The 18,048-nt window shown below is 48.8% G+C and overlaps 1 protein-coding gene across 1 annotated transcript; it reads left to right on the forward strand.

Annotated features, from left to right (window-relative positions):
* The first annotated feature begins 8,053 nt into the window (after window positions 1–8,053).
* On the forward strand, window positions 8,054–17,419 carry LOC124595499 (cuticle protein 21-like). Its single transcript, XM_047134263.1, has 2 exons — window positions 8,054–8,127; window positions 16,697–17,419. Exons 1-2 carry the CDS (start codon window positions 8,116–8,118, stop codon window positions 17,294–17,296), a joined length of 612 nt encoding a protein of 203 aa, XP_046990219.1. The 5' UTR covers window positions 8,054–8,115; the 3' UTR covers window positions 17,297–17,419.
* The last annotated feature ends 629 nt before the right edge of the window (window positions 17,420–18,048 follow it).

Raw genomic sequence — 18,048 nt, forward strand, 5'->3', positions numbered from 1 at the left:
AGAATGCTACCAGAAAGACGTCCATACTGCTGGATCCATTGGATGGCGTCATTGAGTTCCGTGGAGGAGCAGGTGAGAAAGAGGAGATCGTCCGCATAAGCCCTACAGTGAAAGGTGTGGTCACGCAAAGTGAGGCCCTGCAGTCTAGAGGTAAGTCCAGTGATGAGGGGCTCAAGTGCAATGGCATACAGTAAAGTAGACATAGGGCATCCTTGACGCACAGAGCGGCGTATAGGAATCGGTCCTACAAGCCTCCCATTGACTTGTACCATCGAGACCGCGGGAAGGAGTAACCGGCGAATGGCATCGACAAAAAGCAATGGGAACCCCATACGTGTCGCCACCATGAGGAGGAAAGGGTGTCGAACGCGATCAAAGGCACTCGTGAAATCGACGGATACCAGTGCTGCACGAAGGCGACAAACCGACGCCAGTGCAATGAGGTCACGGCATTCTCCCAGGGCTGTTTGTAAGGTGGCCCCACAACCACGTGCAATCTGCTCAGGAGAAAGGACCGTAGGTAAGACGGTGCGTATGCGCGCTGCTAAGAGGCGTGCATAGATTTTATAGTCTGCATTCAGTAGTGTAAGGGGGCGATATGCAGAGACATGAGACCCTCCCTTCGGTTTAGGCACAGGTAGAAGAATGCCAGTGACGAATTCAGGTGGAATTGGGAAGGACGGAGTAAAGAGTTCCTGAATCATTTCCGTCCAGCGAGGAAGCATTAACGTGGTGAACGCCCGGTAAAACTCCACTGGGAGACCATCTGGTCCGGGTGATTTGTTCTTGGCCCCTTTGTTGATCGCTTCTACCACCTCTTCTGCGGTGATTGCAGACATCATGGACGTTGACTCCGCTACGGTGAGGGTCCGTTCAGGGGAAGGACGGAGATCATCAGGAATGGGCGTCGCCATCGCTTCATCATCATAAAATTGGCGATAATGTTCAGCAAAGGCGGACACGACCGCCGCCTGTGTTGTGTGGTGAACACCATCGGAGGTCGTGATGTTGGGGACGAAAAGCCGACATCGACGACTATGGTCGGATGCGGCATGGATTGTGGATGGGGTTTCGTCGTGGAGGAGGTCTTGTCGTCGGGAACGCACCACGACACCATGCAGTCGTGCACGTTGAAGAGAGAGGAGACGAGCTTTAGTACGTTGTCGTTCCCTGTGGGTGTCAGGTGATGGAGGGAGCGCATCGAGCTCACGGAGGACGGCGTAGTGAAAATTTGTGGTGTCTCGATGCCATGCTGCTGCTTCCTTGCCACATTGTATGAAGGCCTTTCTGATCGCAGGTTTGGCACATTTGAGCCACCAATGGAACGTGGATGTGTACTGCGGAAGGCGTCTTTCGCAAGACGCCCATGTAGCGGCAATACATTGTCGGCAGTGTGGATCATTAAGGAGGGAGGTATTAAGCTTCCAGTAACCTCTGCTGCGCCACACTGACTGAGGTGGCAGAGCCAGGGAGCAAATGACGGCGCAATGGTCCGAAAATGCAAGGGGCCATCGTTCAGCTTGGGCGACTTCATTGCCGAGGTGAGCAGAGACATAAAACCGGTCCAGTCTGCTCGCAGAATGTGCTGTATAATGGGTAAAACCGGGGGTATTGCCATGAATTTTCTCCCAAACGTCCACTAGATGAAAATCTTCGATTAAGGTGAGCAGCGCCGGGCATGGCGAATAACCAGGTACTTGGTCCTGCGGATGGAGGACACAGTTGAAATCGCCTCCCATGATAAGGCGATCATAGCGTCCAGAAAACAGGGGCGCCACGTCATGTCCGAAGAAAGTGGACCGCTGCCGACGGTTCGTGGAGCCAGACGGAGCGTAGATATTGATGACGCGCGTGTCGAAGATGGTAACAGCCATGCCTCTACCACAGGGAAGGATTGTCGTGTCCGTGAGTGGGATTCCTTCGCGTATGTAGAAAGCCACTCCACGCCCTGATTCATCACATGTGGACGTGTATGAGTCGTAGCCGGAGACTGGTGGTAGTGTGGCAACGCGTACTTCCTGAAGAAGGGCGACGTCGACGTCAGAGGCCCGAAGCATGTCACATAGGAGTTGCAGCTTGGGTGCAGTGCCGATCATGTTGATGTTCAGTGTGGCAAACCGGTATGTTTGTTTCAGTGGTGGTGGACGCGCATCTACCATCACCAAGGGAAGTAAGAGGAGGGCACCGACAGGAAGTCCCGTCCCATCAGCTGCAATGCCTCGCTTTTGATGTTAACAGGCAGCCTCGTCCGGCGGAGGTAACTCATCCGGAGGAGGGGGCGTACCTTCCTCAATGTCGTCGGCCCATGCTCCTGTGCCGTGGGTCTGTCCAATGTCCATGGGAATTGCGTCGTGGTGAGAGAGATCTGGAGTTGTCGGCGGGGAGACAGGCGTCTCAACCGGCGCACCGATCGTTACATTGTGCGTGGCGACCTCCATAGTGGTCCCGTCCTGCGAAACGTCTTGTTCATCGTGAAAGTTGTCCGCCGACCTCTGCGTGGAAATGTCGGCTGCTTGGGTGTCGTCTTCGTCGTCGCGGGTGGCAACGCTCTGAGAGCCCGTGGGGGAACGGCGACGGCGTTTGCGCCTACGTGGCGAGCGTTGTTTGCGCACGTGTTCCTCAGTGTCGGACGACGGCAAGGAGGAGCGTCGACCTGGTTCGAAGGCGTCGGTGGGTACAATGAGATTGTCAAACAGGTGTTGTGAAGATGTACTGGTCTCCTCAGCGTCCGGTGCGGGAGCCTGTTCGGCGGCAAGATTGTCAGGTGGGACGTCTGTACCGTCCGTTGGTGACTGGGACGGTGGGACGTGCCGACCAGAAGGACCGGGCGACGGACTGGACGAAACTGTAGACGTGGCAAGAGCCGCTGCGTAAGTGACCGGTAGGGCGGTCATCGTGGGTGTGACGGACGCTTCCGACAACGGGAGCTGCGCGACACGTCGTTGAATGCATTCAGACCGTAGGTGACCTTCTTTCCCGCAACCGGAACAGGTCCGAGGTTGGCCGTCGTACATTATAATGGCACGGCAGCCTCCGATACGTAGATAGGAAGGCACGTGTTTCTGCAACTCGATGCGGACCTGTCTAACACCGTTTAAAACTGGATAGATCTGAAATTGGACCCATCGTTCGGCAACATGTTCCAGAACGTTGCCATAGGGACGGAGCGCCTCGATGACGACGTCTGCAGGTAGTTCGAACGGCAGTTCGAAGATCCTTATCGTCCGTGTGCCGAGACCTGCGTGATCGACGGTAACGGGTCCGACGTTGCCGTCGGAATGACAGAAGCGCAGTCCACGTTTTGCAAAGAAATGTGTATGAAATCTTATGGGACTTAACTGCTAAGATCATCAGTCCCTAAGCTTACCCACTACTTAACCTAAATTATCCTAAGGACAAACACAAACACCCATGCCCGAGGGAGGACTCGAACCTCCACCGGGACCAGCAGCACAGTCCATGACTGCAGCGCAGAAAATCCCTGACCCCGCCGGGAATCGAACCCGGGAACCCGGGCGCGGGAAGCGAGAACGCTACCGCACGCGCGGTCTACACCTCCAGTCTCTTGAAAATGTCCTCCGCAGATGGGCATGAAACTTTGGGGTTTCAATTGAAATCCTGTCCACCACGACATGATAGCCCGGAATATTTTATTCATTGTGTTCCCTCTTTTATCATTTCATAGAAATGGCAACTGAATCTTTAATCTTTTAAAGCAAATGAAGCATTGTACTTCACCGATATGTCACTTCGAAAAAATACTTCGAGACTAGAGTTGGTGCCCTTCTGCAATACAACGGATGTCCGGCGACGAAAGCAAGAAGCCCTACCATGTAAACAAGGTGGGGAAAGTCCTTGCACACTGCACATATACGCGTACCTTAAGCCACGACACACGGAAACAATGACATTACTCCAGAATGAGATTTTCACTCTGCAGCGGAGTGTGCGCTGATATGAAACTTCCTGGCAGATTAAAACTGTGCGCCCGACCGAGACTCGAACTCGGGACCTTTGCCTTTCGCGGGCAAGTGCTCTGCCAACTGAGCTACCGAAGCACGACTCAGGCCCGGTACTCACAGCTTTACTTCTGCCAGTACCTCGTCTCCTACCTTCCAAACTTTACAGAAGCTCTCCTGCGAACCTTGCAGAACTAGCACTCCTGAAAGAAAGGATATTGCGGAGACATGGCTTAGCCACAGACTGGGGGATGTTTCCAGAATGAGATTTTCACTCAGCAGCGGAGTGTGCGCTTATATGCAACTTCCTAGCAGATTAAATCGGTGTGTCCGACCGAGACTCGAACTCGGGACCTTTGCCTTTCGCGGGCAAGTGCTCTACCAGTTGGTAGAGCACTTGCCCGTGAAAGGCAAAGGTCCCGAGTTCGAGTCTCGGTCGGGCACACAGTTTTAATCTGCCAGGAAGTTTCAATGACATTACTGTCTCAGCAGTTCTGTACCAATTCTTATCCCATGTGTTTGTTGCTCATTTTTGTTGACATTGTTACTAAAATAGCACTGATCGCTTTCCCATTTTCTACAATAACACCATATTTCAAATCAGTGTAAAATTTACGAATAAAAATTACTCGTTTTTTTAAAAAAAGGTTAGTTAAGAACGAAATATTATAGGATGTACTGATATTTCGGTTTTTTACTCCTTTATTAGTGAAAAATACACTGAAGCGCCAAAGAAACTGGTATAGGCATGCGTATTCAAATACAGAGATATGTAAACAGGCAGAATACGGCGCTGCGGTCGGCAAAGCCTATGTAAGACAAACAAGTGTCAGGCGCAGTTGTTAGATCGGTTACTGCTGCTAGAATGGCAGGTTATCAAGATTTAAGTGAGTTTGAAGGTGGTGTTATAGTCGGCGCACGGGAAATGGGACAAAGCTTCTCCGAGGTAGCGATGAAGTGGGAATTTTCTCGTACAACCATTTCACGAGTGTACCGTGAATATCCGGAATCCGGTAAAGCATCATATCTCCGACATCAATGCGGCCGGAAAAAGAGCCTGCAGGAACGTAACCAACGACGACTGAAGCGAATCGTTCAGCTTGACAGAAGTGCAACCCTTCCCCAAATTACTGCAGATTTCAATGCTGGGGCGTCAACAAGTGTCAGCGTCCGAACCAGTCAACGAAACATCATCGATATGTGCTTTCGGAGCCAAAAGCCCACTCGTGTACCCTTGACGACTGTGCCACACAAAGATTTACGACTCGCTTGGGCCTGTCAACATCGACATTGGACTGTTGACGACTGGAAACATGTTGCTTAATCGGATAAACCTCGTTTCAAATTGTATCGAGCGGATGGACGTGTACGGGTATGGAGATAATCTCATGAATCCATAGATCCTGCATATCAGCAGGGGCTATTCAAGCTGGTGCAGGCTCTGTAATGGTGTGGGGCGTGTGCAGTTGGAGTGATATGGGGTCCCTGACACTCCTAGATTCGACTCTGACGGGTGACACATCCGTAAGCATCCCGTGTATCACCTCCATCCATTCATGTCCACTGCGCACTCCGACAGATGGTTCAAATGGCTCTGAGCGTTATGGGACTTAACATCTGAGGTCATCAGTCCTCTAGACTTAGAACTACTTAAACCTAAATAACCTAAGGACATCACATATATCCATGCCCGAGGCAGGATTCGAACCTGCGACCGTAGCAGCAGTACGTTTGCGGACTGAAGCGCCTAGAACCGCTCGGCCACAGCGGCCGGCTCTCCGACAGACTGGAGCAATTCCAGAATCACAATGCGACACCCCACACGTCCAGAATTGCTACGGAGTGGCTCCAGGAACACTGTTCTGAGTTCGTACACTTCCGCTGGCCACCAGCCTCCCCAGACATGGACATTATTGAGCTTGTCTTGAATGCCTTCCAACGTGCTGTTGGGAAGAGATCTCCACCCCTCGTACTCTCATGGATTTATGGACAGCCCTGCAGGATTCATGGTATCAATTCCCTCTAACCCTACTTCAGACATTAGTCGAGTCCATGCCACGTCGTGTTGGGGCACTTCTGGGTGCTCAGGAGGGTCCTGTATTATATGAGGTAGGTGTATCAGTTTGTTTGTCTCTTCAGTGTAGAAAGCATCTCTTATAACCGAGACGAAACAGATACCGATCAGTACTGGTTATTCAGAACTACACTACTGGCCATTAAAACTGCTACACCACGAAGATGAGGTGCTACAGACGCGAAATTTAACCGACAGGAAGAAGATGCCGTGATATGCAAATGATTAGCTTTTCAGAGCATTCACACAAGGTTGCCGTCGGTGGCGACACCTACAACGTGCTGACATGAGGAAAGTTTCCAACCGATTTCTCATACACAAACAGCAGTTGACCGGCGTTGCCTGGTGAAACGTTGTTGTGATGCCTCGTGTAAGGAGGAGAAATGCGTACCATCACATCTCCGACTTTGATAAAGGTCGGATTGTAGCCTATCGCGATTGCGGTTTGTCGTATCGCGACATTGCTGCTCGCGTTGGTCGAGATCCAATGACTGTTAGCAGAATACGGAATCGGTGGGCTCAGGAGGGTAATACGAAACGCCGTGCTGAATCCCAACGGCCTCGTATCACTAGCAGTCGAGATGACAGGCATCTTATCCGCATGGCTGTAACGGATCGTGCAGACACGTCTCGATCTCTGAGTCAACAGATGGGAACGTTTGCAAGACAACAACCATCTGCATGAACAGTTCGACGACGTTTGCAGCAGCAGGGACTATCAGCTCGGAGACCACGGCTGCGGTTACCCTTGACGCTGCATCACAGACAGGAGCGCCTGCGATGGTGTACTCAACGGCGAACCTGGGTGCACGAATGGCAAAAAGTCATTTTTTTTTTTTTTCGGATGAATCCAGGTTCTGTTTACAGCATCATGACGGCCGCATCCGTGTTTGGCGACAACGCGGTGAACGCACATTGGAAGCGTATATTCGTGATCGCCATACTGGCGTATCACCCGGCATGAAGGTATGGGGTGGCATTGGTTACACGTTTCGGTCACCTCTTGTTCCACTTTGAACAGTGGACGTTACAGTTCAGATGTGTTACTACTCGTGGCTCTACCCTTCATTCGATCCCTGCGAAACCCTACATTTCGCAGGATAATGCACGACCACATGTTGCAGGTCCTGTACGGGCCTTTCTGGATACAGGAAACGTTCGACTGCTGCCCTGGCCAGCACATTCTCCAGATCTCTCACCAACTGAAAACGTCTGGTCAATGGTGGCCGAGCAACTGGCTCGTCACAATACGCCAGTCACTACTCTTGATGAACTGTGGTATCGTGTTGAAACTGCATGGGCAGCTGTACCTGTACACGCCATCCAAGCTGTTTGACTCAATGCCCAGGCGTATCAAGGCCGTTATTACGGCCAGTGGTGGTTGTTCTGGGTACTGATTTCTCAGGATCTGTGCACCCAAAGAGCGTGAAAATGTAATGACATGTCAGTTCTAGTATAATATATTTGTCCAATGAATACCCGTTTACCATCTGCAGTTCTTCTTGGTATAGCAATTTCAATGGCCAGTAGTTTAAAATACCAATATTTGTGTTAACCAGTCTGTTTTTACCATCCCTAGTGACAGCCCACTCCGTTGTCCCTCCGTGGCAAATGGGATGCAACAATTAGAGAGTACAGGTAGAAAACGGTTCGCTCGTACGCCGCGTGGAGCCGCGGCGGCAGCGGCAGCGGCGGCGGACGGCGTGCGTCTGGTGAGGTGCGGGGCGTTGCGCTGGGTGCTGGGCGTCGCCGGCCCACTCTGGGCAGGGCCGGCCGCTGTTGCTCAATGCAGAACCGGCTGGCCGCGCCACGCCGCCCTACAGAAACCGAAACCCAACTTGTCGCAAAAGTGGAGCAGCGGCCCCGCCATATGACGTGGCCTGCATATTAGGTGTAATTAATTCGGCGCTGCGGCCTGCCGGAGCCGGTGCTGCTGTCCTGATTTACGGGCGGGCCGCGGCTGGGCGGTGACACAACGGTTGCGCCACGCCGGGCCACGCCGGCACCCCGGCGACCACCCGGCGGACCGGTATAAAGCCCCGCCGGACTGCTCCTCGGCCAGTCAGCTGCTCAACGACAGACATGGCCTTCAAGGTGAGAGAGCGGCAGCGCCGGGCATTCTTTTACGACGGGTCTGACCGGTACCCTGACGCGTAACGGGGGCGCCTTCTCTTACTGAAATGACTTACGATCCCAACCGGCCCCACTCTTTACCTTACTAGTTTTCTATATTTCTAGCACAACATTTGAGACTTTTCCGTGCTCAGTTGCGAACAATGCTGGAGATTAGCTGGGTAGGTCGAGTATCTATTGAACATGTATTGAATCTGAAACGCAGAGACAAGAACTTTGGGGCATAACTGCGCCAAAAAAAGAAAGGAACACATTCTCAGGCATATCAACCAGCTGTTAATTTGACAATGGAGCAGAGTGGGGGTAGTAAAACTTGTATTGAGGGTCCAAGACTTGAATATGGTAAGCAGGTTCAGATGGATGCAGGGTACAACAACTGTGCAGATCTGAAAGGACTTGCACACGGTAGACTAGCGGTGAGAGACTGAAGCGCCTAGAACCTCTCTGCCACACGGGCCGGCTTTTTCGTAAGGTTTGGGTGTATCGATACCTTATACGTAAATACTGAAGACTGCTCAGTAGTTCAAAAAAAGTAGTGTTCTGTCTATGTATGACGCCCCACCCTTCACTAGTTCCATACATTTCTAGAACAATGCTCCAGACTTTCCTCAGTATAGTAAATGTATTCCATCTTGGGCTCAGGGGCGTGGGATAGCGGCTGGTCGATGAAATGTAACTAACGGCCCTTATCCTAATATTGTTTTATTGGGGAACCAGTTCCGACGTTCCAATCACATCATCTTCAGGCCTGTCGCATGAATGACGCCAAGTACCGCTCGTGCATGTATAAGAAAAGGCACCAACATTCGTATCGGGTGCCGTACGTATCCGAACTTCATGACATGTGTACTCTTCAGACATGTCACAGCAACTCGAGATGGGGTCACATGTATCATCAACAAGCATGCTCATGAACTTCGGATATCTACGGAACCAGATACGAATATTGTTGCCTTGTTTTATACATGCACGAGTGGTACTTGGTGTCATTCATGCGACAGGCCTGGAGATGACGTGACTGGAAAGTCGAAACTGATTGCCTGATAAAACAATATCAAAATTACGGCTTTTGGTAGTGTATTATTATATTTTTTTCCTTGTATAGTTTCAAGGAATGCTGAAATTAGATCAGCAAGTCGAGTTAATATTTAAGACGTATTGAAACAAAACGAGGAGAAAAAAGGTCTAAGAACTTCACGAAAAGAAGATATAAGTTTTGATATGACGTGTCCTCAGGCATCGAGGAATACCTAATTAGGTAATGGCGGAAATTGTCAAGCAGGAGTAGAAACTGCAGAGGGCCAGCGATTGCATACAGTAAGCAGGTTCGGATGGGTGCAGGTTAAACACATCTGGAGATACGCAGAGACTTGCACTATGGCGTAACTAATATATGACAGCCGGGTGCAAGCCTTGCGCGCCGTGTCCGTAGAGGCGTAGTTCTGTGACGGGCTAAACAGACGTGGAAAGGGTAAGAAAAGACGTAGAGAGGTAGCGAAGTAGGTGGGGGAAGGAGAAGAATCAGAAGAGAATGAGCTGGAGGGCACTAAAGTGGGAAGGTGCATATACGAGGGCAGTTCAATAAGTAATGCAACACATTTTTTTTCTGAAACAGGGGTTGTTTTATTCAGCATTGAAATACACCAGATTATTCCCCAATCTTTTAGCTACACAACACTATTTTTCAACGTAATCTCCATTCAATGCTACGGCCTTACGCCACCTTGAAATGAGGGCCTGTATGCCTGCACGGTACCATTCCACTGGTCGATGTCGGAGCCAACGTCGTACTGCATCAATAACTTCTTCATCATCCGCGTAGTGCCTCCCACGGATTGCGTCCTTCATTGGGCCAAACATATGGAAATCCGACGGTGCGAGATCGGGGCTGTAGGGTGCATGAGGAAGAACACTCCACTGAACTTTTGTGAGATCCTCTCGGGTGCGAAGACTTGTGTGAGGTCTTGCGTTGTCATAAAGAAGAAGAAGTTCGTTCAGATTTTTGTGCCTACGAACACGCTGAAGTCGTTTCTTCAATTTCTGAAGAGTAGCACAATACACTTCAGAGTTGATCGTTTGACCATGGGGAAGGACATCGAACAGAATAACCCCTTCAGCGTCCCAGAAGATTGTAACCATGACTTTACCGGCTGAGGGTATGGCTTTAAACTTTTTCTTGGTAGGGGAGTGGGTGTGGCGCGACTCCATTGATTGCCGTTTTGTTTCAGGTTCGAAGTGACGAACCCATGTTTCATCGCCTGTAACAATCTTTGACAAGAAATTGTCACCCTCAGCCACATGACGAGCAAGCAATTCCGCACAGATGGTTCTCCTTTGCTCTTTATGGTGTTCGGTTAGACAACGAGGGACCCAGCGGGAACAAACCTTTGAATATTCCAACTGGTGAACAATTGTGACAGCACTACCAACAGAGATGTCAAGTTGAGCACTGAGTTGTTTGATGGTGATCCGTCGATCATCTCGAACGAGTGTGTTCGCACGCTCCGCCATTGCAGGAGTCACAGCTGTGCACGGCCGGCCCGCACGCGGAAGATCAGACAGTCTTGCTTGACCTTGCGGCGATGATGACACACGCTTTGCCCAACGACTCACCGTGCTTTTGTCCACTGCCAGATCACCGTAGACATTCTGCAAGCGCCTATGAATATCTGAGATGCCCTGGTTTTCCGCCAAAATAAACTCGATCACTGCCCGTTGTTTGCAACGCACATCCGTTACAGACGCCATTTTAACAGCTCCGTACAGCGCTGCCACCTGTCGGAAGTCAATGAAACTATACGAGACGAAGCGGGAATGTTTGAAAATATTCCACAAGAAATTTCCGGTTTTTTCAACCAAAATTGGCCGAGAAAAATAATGTGTTGCATTACTTATTGAACTGCCCTCGTATTTATGAAAGGGAATCATGAGAGGCTTCGGATTGTACTGCGTTGAACATCAGTTCAACAAGACCTACGTTTCCCTGCTCGTTTTTTGTTTTCATCTATTAGATGGAGCTACGACTATGAGGATTAAACAAAGAAAAATAGAGATGTGTCCCAAGGGGTGGGGGAAGGGAGGGTGAAAACTGGAAATTTGGCCTAGGTGCTGTTTATCTTAGTTACGCCACTGGAATGGCGCAGGATACACTAACATAAAGAGCTCTGTCAAACCAGCCTTCGTACTGACGACTGCAATAACGAAAGTCGGTCCATAACTTTTTTAACTCCGTAAACACGGGGTAGGTGGCCAGCAGCCTAAGACACACGTATTATTCTCCTTTCCTCCCCCTGTGCAGAGCCTGCACCTGACCTTACTCTCTCATACAGCCTCTGGCACTTGCTTCCTTGACAGGAGTCCTTCTCGTCGCCACAATGCCCCATAGTCTAATTTACATCGTACCCTACGAACAGCTGTGAAGAGCATTCCAGAAGGTACATTCCGTTGTACCGTATGTTAAGATTACTCGCTGTTCCATTCGCGTATGAAGCCCGGGAAAAATGGCTGCTTAAACTCCTCCGTGCGCACGATAGTTAGCCAAATCTTGTCTTCGCTATCGGTACTGGAGCGATATGTAGCAGGTGGTAGTATATTCCTAGTTTCCTGACTTACTGCTGGTTGTTGAAACTTTGTAAGGAGGCCGTCGCAGTGTAGTTGGCTTCTGTTTTCAAGTGTCTGTCAGTTCAGGATTCTCAGCTTCTAAGTGTCGCTCTATTGTCGGTCAAACACACCTGTCACCATTCGTTCTGACCTTCTTTTTATGTGTTCGATATCCTCAGCTAATTCTGTTTGGTAGGGGTTCCACACAGTTGGGTATTATTCTATGACGGGTCGCACGAGTGTTTTGTGAACACCCTCCTTCGTAGACTGAAGGAAGCCGTGTTACTCGGTGAGTCGGTGAATCGTGTGAAGTCTATTGTGTGTGTTTTCCGCATTTCCACTGCTCAAGTGTTGTGTTTCTGTGGTGGGGATTGGAAACCAGCCCAGTATTCGTCTATGCGGGCATGAGAAACCACATAAACATCACGCCTTGGCTGAACTATGTACCGAATCAGCGTGTTAATCCCGTAATGCGGGTAAAATCTACATTACCTGCTGCCATAGGACTTTTACGGAGGCTACAGATATCACCTACACAATTTTTTTAGACGAAAGATCAGAAAGTTCATCTTTCTTACCATTAGATAAGCAACTTTAAATGCCAGTGTCAGTACCATAGCTTCAGATATGTAAGGGGCAATCAAAAAGTTTCCATTTGAGCGCGTCGTTACACCATATGTGCAACGCATCGCGACTCCGATGCGGGTATATAAGCACGGACATGTAGGCAACGGGCTGGTGTCGCCTTCGAAGGGAAACTTTTTAATTGCCCCTTACAGTGATCTCTAGTTCTAGCAGCCATACCACGTTTTATGTTCTTCCTAACTTCATGTTTTTCATATTTTCTCGCTTTGTTTCGTTTATTTTCTTGTTAAAATCTAAAATCTGAAATTTCATGTAAAACAGCCATAGAGGAGAAATGAAGATCATTGTATGCATGTGACGAGCTAGTTATGAGATTCAGAGAAACAGTTATTAGATAAGGACCTTAAAAACCTGAAATTATATGTAAAACACCGACGGAGCGAGTGAAGAAAATCGTGGTGTACGTGTAGCGTGCTAGTTACAGTATGCGAAGTAACATTTATCAGATAAAAATATTCATATATCACATATTAATCGATTTAACCATCAATTTCTTTGTTGTAAAAAAATAACCGAAATCTTTTGTATTGGAACCGTCACTTACAGATGCTAGTTGCTTAAGTTAGAGACATGCACTTACCGAGTGTTTTATAAAACAGATAATAGACTAATATGCAATGTTTTTAGCACTAATAATCGACTCAAAAGAGTCACACACCTGTTTTTTATTCGTGGGGTACGATTTAGTGAAATTTAATCTTACATTATACACGTTAACAACAAATGTGCGCGCAGAGAGTTAGATAATTTTCTATTGTGAAAAGATTTTCATAAAGTTGAGATACGAACTGAGTTCTGTATCGTACCATCCTATGCACTGTAACGTTTCTTTCATGACAGTCTCAAGCAAGGGAAGATATCGAGCTATAACTTACATAACACGTAAGTGTGAAAATCGATGATCGTTCATCTTCCTTGATTATTGTTGTGATTGCATTATTGAAATTATAGTGTTTCGTGCTATTCGGGCACTGGCGTAGGGTTCGGCCCAATCAATGAAGAAAACTGATTGTTGGCTTCATGTAAGTAACACATGAACTACGCGAAGGACTTAACTATTGCAGTGACAGGAACAACGTATTTGATACGGCTATGTCTAATACTGGTAGAAAGTGAAGAAGTTCGTCGTTCGAAGTCCTCAGCACCGTTATATGGTGATGGCAGCCAAATAATGAAGTCTAAACGGAACGAAGAAAAATTAGACTAGTGTCCCGTCGCTATCAAGGTCATTAGAGATAGAGCATTTCAAAGAACCACCCAAGCATTCACCTTAAGTACTTAGGGAAATCAGGAAAATTGTAAACCAGAACATCTGGACATGGACTTGGACCCTACTCCTTCCGAAAACGATTCTAGTGCCTTAACCACTTTGCGATCTCGCTTAGTGCAAAAAGTGTAGTAGGACCTCAACGAAATTCAAAGTCTGATGGGATCAGTTGTCTATTGCAAAGAGAAACAACGAAAACGGGACAACATCTCTAATACGTGATATAGGGTCAAATGCAGCGATACAACAGAGCACGGCTTGGAAAAACGAAGATAAGGCTTGGAGCCTTTTTGAAAAAATGTGATCCTAGCTGTAGCCTAACAGAGCATGTGCAAAACACCTTTCGCGTAATCATTAATTACACGAAGTTCTTCGTGAGCTGGAGAGCTACTGCTCGAAAGAGAGGATAAAATCTACCTAAAGCCACTGATTCAAAACGTTTGGGAAGAAATAAAAACGAATTTGGATCTGAATTGCCTAAAACGTAATCAGATCACTACCATCTTGTTATGTTCCCAGCGCTTAAGTGGTCACTTAATCAGGATTTTTTGTGCTTCTCGTAGTTGCTGAAGATTTCAATCATTACACGTTCCAGTTCAACATAAGTATTCATCAAAACTCCTTCTCATCTACAAGCTGCAGCAAACGGTATTAATCAGACCACAGTACAGCAAAAGTTACTCCAAATTTCTGCACTCGAAGCAGTCTGGTTGTTGTCGGCAAGCTAATGCCCATATAACTAACGACGGTTCCTGTGTAACTCATCCATCAGTTGTACGGTCTCTGACGTTTATAGCATCGCTGTAGATACATAAGGCGCATGAATAACTATGTCTGTAGCAAGAGTCTATGATAGTGAGTGATGATCGTCCTACTCGCAAAACGAAATACTTCGATCTGTTAATCCAAGCGTGTTTCAGCACTACCCTATCAGTTTATTCCTAACATTTCCCTAGAGTCACAGTAGAAAAGCAGAAGTTCGTGATACGCCTAGAGAGCATTCACTCACAAATGGGTAATCTTAGGTCTCGGTATACGAGTATACCTCTCCTCTGTGGCCCGTCGGCTATAGTAGAGGTGAGTCCTGCATGTTGTCTGCTTAGGTACCCTTTAGGAACAGTTGTATTGTGATGTTAGGTATATAACATATTATTCTCCGGAATCTTTGTTGGACCTTAAAGAACAGAAATGTATGCTCGATACGCCCTTAGTGTTGTCTGAAAGGTGTAGGCTATGTGCTAGCATCTTATCGCTATCCCGTCTGTCACTGGCGCCGAGAAAACTGTACTCGCATTCTACACGCAATTATCTGTGTCGTCGCCATTGCGTCTATATCCGGTACGCCAGCTCACATTGTGTGGCGGAGGGCACATACTGCAGCAGTATCACCCTCTCTCTCATCCTCCACTAGCCCACAAACGTTCTCCAACCCCACCACCAACCCACTCAACCACCCCTCCGCATATTCGCGTATACCTTGCCTCTGTAAAAGCCAAATGTATTCTTTTCTTTGAATTAAACGAAATGTACATAGGAGGAAAGGAACAAGAGCTCTCAGAATTTGTCAAGCACATTCCTTTCTTGCATCGTTTCCCACTAGATTTTACTAGGCAATTGTCTGACACTTCCGCGCTAACGAAACATATTCGTGATGAATCGCACAGCTCGACTTCCGATCGTATCTTCTCTATCACTTCCGCTAATCCAGTTAAGAGCTCGAGACCAGCGAACCATACTCAATAATTGATTACACGGTAGGCCTGTAAGAGACTAAACATTTACATTTGAGAAACAACACACTCACTTAACGTGGAGCGATAGCGATACTCACGAGTGAAGATGAGGGCATCGGTCTTCTAGTCATCGCCGTCGTGTGACTCCACGAACGAGCCCAGCGAAAACACGCTTATACTCGAACTCTCTGTCATTCTCCGCCAGACACACTGAACATGTGACTGGTAAATAACATTCTCGACATTTCACGTCAGATTTCGAAATGGAGCCGTTAATGTTCCCTCAAGTAACAGATCTGCACTGCCTACGCAGAAGTGTAACGGAAATACTAGGGGAACGGAAATGGAAATCGTTGTCGTGTATCCCTGTTGGGCAGATTTAGAGAACATTAATTTAAAAAAAGAAATGTGCTACCATTATGCTGCCACCGTCGAGTATCTCGTGTAGGGAATATGAAAACACAATATGAGAGAGTACAGCACGTACAGAGGCAAATAGTCATTTTTCTCTCGCTCAGTACGTGAATGTAAAAGGAACGAAAATCGTTAACGTTGATACGAAGTATACTTTGACATGAAGTGTACAGTGGCCTGCAGAGTATGTATGTAGGTGTAGAAACTCCGTCCGAACAGGACTTGAAGGCCTAACGGCACCAACCGTGTCATTCTCAGGCCATCGCCGTCATTGAATGCGAAAATAGAGTGGCATGTGGTCAGCACGCCGCTCTCAAGGGCGTTGTCAGCTTTCTTGACAGGAGCCGCTGCACCCGCTTGCCAGCAGCGCTCGGCAGACAGGACGATGACCCATCCAACTGCTAGCCAAGCTCGACAGCACTTCACTTAAGTGATCTGATGGGAACCGGCGTTACCACTGCAGTTGGCAGTTGGCATGTAACGGAAATTCTAGGGGAACTCAAATGGGAATCGTTGTCGTGAATCCCTGTTGGGCAGATTTAGAGAACATTAATTTGAAAAAAAAAATGCGCTACTATTATGCTGCCATCATCGAGTATCTCGTGTAGGGATCATGAGAACACAATATATAGCAGTAATTCCTCAGCTGTCTTCGCTACGTCTTCTCATCAAGGAAACCTTGTCGGGAGAACAAAGAATCGAAACTAGATCGTTTGTGACTCAGACGGAGATACTGGCCATTTAGTTATGGAGTCGGACCGATGTGTTTTTACTTCTCTATGTTCTGTCACTCTGTATAAGCGAAAAGCGTGGAGGAGCTACAAAATTCCATGAAGCTTACTGATTGTTTTCGTTTGTTCTTGTGATGCAGCTTTTCATCTTTGCCGCCATAGTGGCCGTGGCGCGCGCCGGCTACCTGGGCGCCCCCGCCGTCGTCGCCCCCGGCGCTCCCCTGGCCGCCCGTGCCTATGCCGCCCCCGCTTACGCCGCCCCCGCCTACGCCGCGTACGCCGCCCCCGCCTACGCCGCCCCCATCGCTAGGGCTTACGCCCCTGCCCTGCGCGCCGCCCCTGTGGCCGTCGCCCCCGCCGTGAGAGCCGCCCCCGTCGCAGTCGCTGCCCCCGCCGCCGTGGCCGCCGAGTACGACCCCAACCCCCAGTACAGCTACGCCTACGACGTGCAGGACGCTCTGACCGGCGACTCCAAGACCCAGCACGAGACCCGCAACGGTGACGTCGTCCAGGGCAGCTACAGCCTTGTGGAGCCCGACGGTTCCATCCGCACCGTCGACTACACCGCCGACCCCGTGAACGGCTTCAACGCCGTCGTGCACAAGGAGGCCGGCGCCCACCCCGCCCCCGTCGTCGCCAAGGTCGCCGCCCCCGTCGCCTACGCCGCGCCCGCCATCGCTAAGGTGGCCGCCCCCGTCGCATACGCCGCCCCCGCCTACGGAAAGGCCTTCCTGGGTTAAGAACCGTCCGATTACGACGACGACACACCGCCTAGTTCAAACGTTGCTTCGCCTGAAATAATCATCATGCAGCGCATATTTATTTGTATCTTGTCTCATCTCATCATACTACTATGTACAAATAAATGCACGTTTCTTATATAAGAAATCTGTCTTTTGTTGTCTTTTTACAACCTGAAACTGTATATCTATAAGGAATGCTCCGTGCTCGTGATAAAGAGAAACTAAATCGGCGAGCCGATTCTTCTATGTACTTCTAACAAAAGCGCTCTGGACATCCCCAAAGTACATCACGCTAATACAAGGGTGATTTGATAAGTCTGGTAAACTTCCATGGAAGAATTAACATTCCTGTTGCGCCTTCATGGCTGGTAAGCTTGATTATTCCAAGGATCGTATAAAGAATTTTAACAGTGTATAGTTCATTGTTGGTAGCTGTTTGAATTGGTCAATGTGTCGACTGCAATTGAAAATGGAGAAAACCGAGTTTCGAGCTGTTATTAAACATTTTCATTTGAAGGGCTGGACTGCCGCACAAATCAAAACAGAAATGGATGAAGTTCATACGAACTCTCTGTTGTATCCGCGGACCCAATCGAACAGCGCGCGCGCCCTGCCGTCGCATCGCTTGTCACAGTTTCCCGTCGCGACCGTCGACGGCGTATGGCGTTGCCGCCGACCGAAGACGTCGCACCATTGCTGAGCCGGGGCCTACAGCGCCCTCTGGCTACACGATATAACAGGAGCGCTGG

Source organism: Schistocerca americana, chromosome 2 (assembly GCF_021461395.2).
Source record: "Schistocerca americana isolate TAMUIC-IGC-003095 chromosome 2, iqSchAmer2.1, whole genome shotgun sequence".
NCBI lineage: Eukaryota > Metazoa > Arthropoda > Insecta > Orthoptera > Acrididae > Schistocerca > Schistocerca americana.